The sequence below is a fragment of the Paralichthys olivaceus genome, chromosome 3 (assembly GCF_024713975.1).
Source record: "Paralichthys olivaceus isolate ysfri-2021 chromosome 3, ASM2471397v2, whole genome shotgun sequence".
Lineage (NCBI taxonomy): Eukaryota > Metazoa > Chordata > Actinopteri > Pleuronectiformes > Paralichthyidae > Paralichthys > Paralichthys olivaceus.
The window spans coordinates 3,983,450-3,992,512 of NC_091095.1; the positions used below are offsets into that span (position 1 = coordinate 3,983,450).

Consider the following 9,063-nt stretch of genomic DNA (forward strand, 5'->3'; position numbering starts at 1 on the left):
AAGTTTTTATAAGTATCTTTCATTATCACACCCACATTATTAAACAGCCCTATTATTAAGCTCTACTCAAGTTTATTAACAATGAAAGCTTAGTTAAAGGTCCAGTGTGTAAGATTTAGGTGAAAGGGAACTATTTAATGTAGAATAATTCTCATGATGTTTTCACTAGTTCGTTTCATCTAAATTCTATGAATTGTAGTTTTCTTTACCCCAGAAAAGGTCCTTTATATTCAAATACTTTATATTTACATGGAGGGGACCCTCTCTACGGAGGCCGCCGTGTTTATTACATTAGTCCAGACTGGACAAACTAAACACCTTCTGAGTTTAAATGACGATTTAAGACTACCACAGTTTCTTTTTCATGTTTGGAAGGAGAGGGTGAGGTGAGGGGTGTTCAGCTGCAACATGACACCTCAACACTAGATATCACTAAATTCTACACACTGTACCTTTAAGTAAAGTTATGTTCCCCTCTCTGTGTTTCCTCCGGTTTCTATTCCGGATTCCTGCAGGCTGAGATAACTGGGGACTCTAATGAGATAAGATAAGATTAGTCCAGATTTACAGTAATAAAATGAGATGAGATAAGGAGGAAATAAAATGACCCTTAGCCCCACTTTGGGGAAATTTGTCTGTTTACAGCAGAAAAGTGGAAAGTAAATATAAAAAAATGAGTAAAAGAAACATAAAGTATAGATAAGTATTCATTGGTGAAAAAATAACTTATACTGGATAATTCATGGCCTGTCACAAGTGACAATCCATGAATTATTCTCTGGGAAATCAAGGAAACTATGACGGACGGGTGCAAACAGAGTCTCCTCAGATGAGGTAAAGACACCTCTCGGGTTGCCAGGTTGTGAAAACCCTCTTTCCCTGAAGATTTATCTTCCTCTGACATGACCTGCTTTGCCTCGTAGCTCCGTCACTCATCAGCAACACCCCTTTAATTTCTCCTTCTACCAATGACCTGCTCACACGGAGCTGCACGGCTCCTTCTTCTCGCTTAAACACAACCAAGCGACCTCAGGTCCCAGAGCTATAATCAAACACTCAACCTGTACAGTTAACTCAAGTTCAAGTGTCACATCTCCAGCTGCGTTAACTGCCGACGCCATGACTCATCGGTGAGTCAGGAGCCAGCGAGCGAGTCACAGCTCAAGACTCATGGATTTCTCTCTTGATGATTATCCCTCAGGACCAGAGTTGTAAATGTGAGTCGTTAATAAAAAGGTCTTTATTCCCCAGTAAAATCTGACTCATTACTCGCTTCACTATGAGCCGGAGGTCGTCAAAGAAGCCTCGCAAAGAAATGTCCAGATTTATTCTTGACCTTGGATTCTGTAGTTAACGAAACACTCTCACTGTGAAGTCCAGTAGCTGTTCTGGGGCTTTTGTTCGTATCCCACTGTTTTCTTCAGCAGGTGGTGACACTGTTTTCTCAACAACAAACTTTCCCCAGCTGAGCCGAGAATGAAAAGCTTTATTTTTATGACAAGTGGGAGGAAGACGACTCTGTGGCCTCTGTCAGACCTGCACTGAACTCAGGATATTCTCCTACAGTTATCCAGAGGGGTCAGAGTCAGTTGCTCTGGACTTTCTCCTTAGTTTCTCCCGACAGCCCCCTTTGTAAAAACTGTGGATGATGAGTGGGCGTGTTGTTGACGTTTTCTAACATGCATCAGACGTGAAACTGGAGAATACAAATATCTCAAAGAGGAGCCATACACGTAGAAGACGCAGACAAAGACGCAACTCGGAAAGACGAGGAGATTCCAGAGCTCTCGGTGATAAAGAGCCGACGCTGGTGTCGATGTGACTCCGGAGTTACGAAGGTTTTTCTACTGGAGCTGTTTCCTCCTGTTTCAACTCAAAACTGCAGGAAGTGGAACATCCGATCGCTGAAGATCCAGAGGTTGAGGCCATTTGCTCCACTGCTCCTCTGGGCCTTCGTGCAGCCAGAGAACAGGTAAGAGGTAAAGCTTCGTGCCTGAAAACGTCTCGTATGTTGGAACGCTTCAGAACAGCGTAATAAATGTTTACACAGAGCTAGAGGCTTGTTAACGTAGCCTGAAGCAAAACCAGTGGAGGTACATCGCATACGCCTGTGATGCAGTGGTGGAGGTACGTACACACAGTTAACCTCAGAGAACCTCAGGGTGTCGGCCCCTGTAGGATTCACGCAGGTGTGCATTCTTTCTGTGGGTGTGATTTCAAACAACTGTGAGCTCATCTGTCGAAGAGACCCCCCTCCCCCCCGACGCCCTACAGAGGGCAAGGTTTAAATCACTATGAATGGAGTGTGTGTGTGTATATTTATGTGTGTATGTTTTTGTGTGAATGTGAGTGTGTGTGAGTGTGTGTGTGTGTGTGTGTGTGTGTATGTGTGTATTTTTCTGTGTATGTGTGAGTGAGTTTGTGTGTATGTTTTTGTGTATGTGTGTGTGTGCATAATTCTGTGTGTGTGTATGTTTCTGTGTGTGTGTGTGTGTGTTTCTGTGTGTGTGTGTGTGTGTTTGTGTTTGTGTTTATGTTTCTGTGTGTGTGTGTGTGTGTGTGCATAATTCTGTGTTTGTGTATGTTTCTGTGTGTGTGTGTGTGTGTTTCTGTGTGTGTGTGTGTGTTTGTGTGTATGTTTTTCTGTGTGTGTGTGTGTGTGTGTGTTTATGTGTGTGTATGTTTTTGTGTGTGTGTGTATATCTTTCTGTGTGTGTTTGCATGTTTCTGTGTGTGTCTGTGTTTGTGTGTATGTTTTTGTGTGTGTGTGTGTGTGGGTTTATGTGTGTGTGTGTGTGTGTGTGTGTGTATGTTTGTGTGTGTGTGTGTGTATATCTTTCTGTGTGTGTGTGTGTATGTTTATGTGTGTGTGTGTGTGTATCTTTCTGTGTGTGTGTGTGCTATGTGCTTGTGTGTGTGTGTGTGAGCAGCTCCTGAGACAACAACACTGTTTTTCCCGGTGCTCTTGTCGAAGGTAAACATTCCAGTGTTGGGACGTTCAATGCCAAGTGCTGTTTGATCTCCATCATGTGACATCTGAAAGAGATGGAATCCCCCCCCACCCTCGTCCTCCCCCCACACACCCCTCCACTCCTCATCTTCTCTCCTCCAAACACAAACCCTGCAGTAACTGTCGGGGTGAGTGGTGGGCCTGTGGTCGGGGTCCGACACGGCCCGCTGTGTGCATGTGTTGTTGAAAAAGTAGTTCTGTCCCTGACCTGAGATAACTCCGCTCAGCTCGATCACATGTCCCTGATCTCACACGGCCCGTCATCACTCTTTCATTAGAAAAACTTCACATGTTCAAATCCCCGGCGTCTCTCCTTCTTTACGTCAACCTGCTAATTACGAAGACGATCCCAGGCTTTGACTTTACCTCACTCGGCCATATAAGGCCACATCACAGGAGATCAGGCTTCGCACACCAGTGGAGGCCTCATACATGAACTACTTTATCTTTTTTATTTTAGGACTTTTGGGGTTAAGGAGCACAAGCCATAAAAAAGCAGAGACGAACATTTGGATGAAATGAGAGTAAATGTCCTGTGACGCAGCACGCGATCCACGTTTCAGCTCCCAGCGGCCCTCAAGTCCACATTCCCTCACAAGACTGCAGACGTCATCGTCAGACCAAAGTTCAGCTGTGGACACGACTGAGCCAAACGTATCTGCATCAGCAAACTTTAATTTAACACTGTATTTAGATTCTTCACTGAGGCAACTATTTGACCTTAAAATATCAGCTTCAAGATGAGTTTGGTGGTTCAGTGCCTTGGAATGGGCAGAATGTAGAGCTGCTATCCAACGTGCACTGAACCCCGGATAATCTCCAGAAATTTTCCAGAGGGGCTGAATGTGAGAAATGTGAGTTTCTCTGGAGTTTCTCCTGCCAACACCTGTCACCGTGAGTTCCTGCCCTTTGGTGCCTTGTTGACAGGTCAGCAAGTTCCATTAGCTGGAAAACACCACCCTCTCCTTTTCAAATGTAAATCTATCATCTGAACTAAACGTGTCCTGTGAGTGCAGTGGATTCATGGATTCCGTACTTTACTCTGGTGTCTGACTCTGTTCTGGTGTAAACTTGAGTTTTCAGTGTTTTGGAACGAGGCCGCTCAGTTGTGCATTAAGAGACTTCCTGTTCAGTGAGAGTGAGAACAAACCGACATGTGGACTTCCTGCAGGACAAACTGCGTAGGCTGCACACGTCAATGTTTTATTGGGAGAACGTACTGAAAGCAGCCTCTGACCCACAGAGATTTGTTTTAAATCTCAGATGCTTCGGCTTCATGGGAAAATGTATGAATTGATGTTGAGAATATTTGATGGGACAGTGAAGCCGTTACATTCAAAACACATGTGAATGATATGAGGCTTCAATGAAGAGCTGCAGAGGGATGATATAGAATATTCTGTATTTTATATAATCAGGCAGTGAAGGAAAAGATGATTTTATTACCTTAAATAAACCGTAAATGAACATTTCAATGATTCATAAAATATATTATTAGTTTTATCCAAGACACATTAAACTTTTTAAATGAAAATCATAATCTGCAGAGTAACTATATTGTGAATCCAATGTCTCCCTCTGTAATCTGACGTGAACTGGGAGGACTGCGAATTCGAAAGGCACCAGTTCAATGGAGTAATCAGATTACTTCCTACCAGAGGTGTGTGTGTGATTGGACTGAATTCACCTCCACGTGCACGTGAAGATGCAGCATCTCATTAGTGTGTGATGATGGTGGGGTGTGTGTGTGTGTGTGTGGAGTGGTATCACGCCACATCAGATTTCACTACGAGCTTTATTTAGCGCAGGAGGCGTTTGGGAATCTGTAAATCACGTGAGAGTGACCGTTCACACCGGTTGACAGATGATGCAATCCCATAAGACATTGCGTGGAGCCGATCACTATGATGCAACCTGCGATATGAACACAGAAGAGTGGAGTTTGAGAAGACAAATGTGGAGGTTTAAAGTGTTTTCAGTCATTTCTTCTAAAGCAGGGAACTTAAACACTCGCAAGTCCGGGGGCCTCGTGGTGACGTGACGCCAAATGTCTTGCAGCAAGCCGTGAAAACGTGCGCGTCGTCCAGCGTGGGACCTTCAAATCCCCCAGAGAGGAGCGATGCGAGGGGGGACGTGTCTGCGGCCATGTCAGCTCCCATTCAGAGCTCTGCGCTATTATTGTCCCAGGAAACGGGTCATTGCAGCGGGACATCTCCTGGACCGGGCCCCGGAGCCGCGCGCAAAGGCAGGGAGAGGGGATCACATGGCACAGAGTCACAGGAGTGAACCGTGACCCTCGTTTATAGTAATTTGTAAAGGTTGGAACTCATCACAACTCTGACGTGCACGGATTGTTCCAAGAGCCGCCTGTCCGCGCGCTCAGCGTGGCCACGCACGCTCTCTGTGCCGAAGCGTGGGCGTGCGTAATTTTCGCTCATTATTAGTTTTCCCCCCTAAAGTTGTGTAAGAAGTTCTGGGGGAGGGCAGTCAATGAAAAGAACAAACACAACAGAAACACACTCATGAATGGACAACGTTGTTTTCAAATGAGATGAGCTGGTTTGTGTCAGAGCAGAAAACAAATCGATTCAATCAGCTCCACAGTGACTCAGGGAGAAATGATTCTTTATTGAACTCATGAAAACAAACTGTGTGTGTGTGTGTGTAATGTTCAGATGTGGGGGTGCAGCCTGGTGTCGCACCCGGGTGAGAACAGGGGGAGGGGGGGTCCTCGGTTGCAACATCAAACACCGGTGTCGTCATTTGCCAGCGATACGTGCAGGAGACTGCCTGTTCCAAAATCAATATTGACGTGGTTGTTGTATTCAAATGAACTGGATGACCGGACACAGGCGGGCCAATCACAGCCCATCGTATCATTACACCTTCTTTTCAGAAATCATTCATAACGCCGATGCGTCAAACACTCACAGAGGAGCCGGCTATAAATACGGCTGCGCGCAAGGCACAGTTAGACATTTTCCCAAAATCAAACGAAAGACACAACTGAGCAAGAACCGTGGGAATCCGGCTTTTTCTCATTCTTTGAATATTCTCTCCACCTTGCTCCACATTTTTATTTTCTATATTTAGTATCCAGCTCACTATGTTGGCCACGGGTGGATTACATTTGCAGCACGTCGTGGTGGCGGCGCTGTGCTCCGTGCTGGCCACGGGGACGCTGGGGTCCCCGGTGCTGGGGCCAGAGCCGATCCGATGCGCCCCGTGCACTCCGGAGAAGCTGAGCCAGTGTCCGGCGGTGGCGCCCGGATGCACCGAGGTGCTGCGGGAGCCCGGCTGCGGATGCTGCCTCGCCTGCGCCCTGAAGGCTGCGGACCTGTGCGGGATCTACACGGCGCCGTGCGGCTCCGGACTGAGGTGCACCCCGAGACCCGGCGACCCGCGGCCGCTGCACTCCCTCACCCGGGGACAAGCCGTGTGCACGGAGAGCACGGAGCCCCGGACGACCCCCGAGCCCCAGACTCAAGGTAAGGCCCGTCACCCCCACATTTCTGTTTTAGCACATCCAGTAAATTCTCATCATTACACCCAGAAACACTTAACGTGAAGCTGCTCTCAGTCACACTCGTTCATCCTCCTCCCGCAGATCAGACAGAGCCAGAGGCGGAGATGGAGAACACAGCCATGGTCTCGGACCCCGGCTCCAGCCTCTACCTCCCCGGCCACAGTAAGCCCTACGACCCGAGGGTTGCAACTGACGCGCAGGAGAGCATGAAAGCCAAACTCGTCGCCATCCGCAGGAAACTGGTGGAGCAGGTGAGGCACGCACGTACACACACACACACACACACACACACACACATACTACCGTGCGTGAATTCTGCAAAATCCTCAGCGCAATATGTTCCTCAAAGTTTTTTTGGAAGAGAGTGGGGGGGCGCTGGGAAAGGACTGGCGTGTCGCAAGGGGGAGCTCGTGTGCTGTTAGAAATGATGAGGGGAAGAATCCTGAGATGTAGAGAGAGAGTGAGAGAGAGAGAGAGAGGATGGAGATGCTTGTTAATACAAGTTTTATTAGTAGTTTGATGCCAGACCACTTGTTTGCTGACAATACATCAGTGTTTGAAGTTTCTGTGCGCAGGAGTTAACCCTTCTCTCTCTCTCTCTCAGCAAGGGCCCTGTCACCTGGAGCTGCAGAGGGCCCTGGACAAGATTGCCAAGTCCCAGCAGAAACTAGGAGACAAGTTAACCAGGTTCTACATCCCGAACTGTGAGAAGCGCGGCCTCTACAAACCCAAACAGGTGGGTGTGCTCTGCAGAATGAGCTCTGTGCGCAGTGGGTGCGGCACAAGAAAGGTTGTGTGTGTGAGCAGCAAGATTATGTCAAGCACAGGTTGGAAGTGTGTGTGTGTGTGTGTGTGTGTGTGTGTGTGTGTGTGTGTGTGTGTGTGTGTGTGTGTGTGATGCAGGCAAGGATTTGTTCAGCACATCAGTTGATGTGTGATGTGCACATGTGTGTGTCACGTATGAAAAAGCAGGTAAATGAAATGATTTCCTGTGTGTTTGCCTGTGCAGTGTGAATCATCCCTGGACGGACAGAGGGGTCGATGCTGGTGTGTGAACTCCTGGAACGGCAAGAAGATTTTAGGTTCGACCGATCTGTCCGCAGAAGCAGAGTGTCCCTGAACGGGGTCGACCACTGATGCATCACAAGAGAGGAGAAGAAGAAGAAGAGGAAGAAGAAGAAGCCACTGATTATTTCCCTTTTTGATATTTGTTTATTTATTGATCTTGTCCATGGTGGTGTTTAATTCAGGTACACTGTCATTGCGGGGCTGTGCGTCCCCCCCCCTACCCCCCCACCCTCAAACACCCGTCCCAAAGAGAAAAAAAAATCTATTTTTGTTTTTCTGAAAAGGAGATTTTAATATTTGCATTTACTCTTCAGCCTTATTTATTTCGACGTTACTGCATTTTATTTGTTATTTGTAATTATTTCGTGAGTATTTATATAATTGCTTTGTTATTATTATATTATTATTATTATTATTATTTTTGTGAGTGTATATAAAGTACATATATGTATCTTGGCCCTGAGTATCTCCACTGCTGAGTTGAGCTCGCTCTACCCTTAAGGAGTTTTCTGGAGGTTTGGTTTGAGACGAACCAAGAACAAAAGCACTGAGTGACCAAATGTCATTTAGAAGTTATTCTAAATGACTTTTCTTTTTTTTTTTTGCATTGATGCCATTTTTATGTTATTTTATTTTCCACTGTCACACATGATCAGCTATTGTCAGTGAATGCATAACTCTAACACGGTCTCAGAAGACATTTCCCATGGTTCCATGGGGCTGCAGATAGCATGACAGGAGGTGCCTCCCTGCACTGCCTCTCAGACGGGTATTTCTTACATTTACCTACCTCCGATATTTATGTGTCTGCTGTCACTTGTGTTGACGTGTCGACAAAAGACGTGTCATTTTACTTTATGCGTTGTTGTTCTCTCTGACCAAGAACACATGACCACAAAGAGCGCGTCCCGCTGTGGCGTGCTCCGCTCTGTCTACATGCTGCTGTTGGAGAGAGAATTGTTGTTGATGTGAGTCGACTCCAAAGTGACTAACTGCTCACTCGTGTGTATGTACACTTTTGTAATTGAGATGTAATGTAAGAGAAAAAAAAAGGTGATATATTTAATAAAAACATTAACCTCAGCTATGTGCCTCTGGCCTCTCATTCACCTCAGGGACGGGGTTGGGGTCATTTTGTGCACAAACACCCACAAGTGGCAAAACAGGAGAATCATAACACGTTCGTCAGGTTGTGATTGTGAAAGTCTGCGTGTCGATGCACCTCTGCACCACATCTTCTATTTCCAGCGTGTTTGTGTGGAGTGTTATCACTGTGATCTAAAGTGGAGCTCCTTGTCTAACTTTAGACAGATTGCTGGGACACGCAGCTCTGCGCTGCCTTTTGACCCGCTCTCTGTTTGCCTTGGTCGGGCACAGGAATTCGCCTCAACCTTCCCGTGCCCGCTGCCAGCCTGCCTGGCACCACCAGATTTATTTTTATTCTTTACATATTGAACCT

The 9,063-nt window shown here is 46.5% G+C and overlaps 1 protein-coding gene across 1 annotated transcript; it reads left to right on the top strand.

Annotated features, from left to right (window-relative positions):
* Positions 1-4,947: 4,947 nt before the first annotated feature.
* igfbp1a (insulin-like growth factor binding protein 1a) lies at positions 4,948-8,687 on the top strand. Its single transcript, XM_020112031.2, has 4 exons — positions 4,948-6,498; positions 6,618-6,787; positions 7,141-7,272; positions 7,546-8,687. The coding sequence occupies exons 1-4, from the start codon at positions 6,117-6,119 to the stop codon at positions 7,654-7,656; spliced, it is 795 nt and encodes a 264-aa protein (XP_019967590.1). The 5' UTR covers positions 4,948-6,116; the 3' UTR covers positions 7,657-8,687.
* Positions 8,688-9,063: the final 376 nt, after the last annotated feature.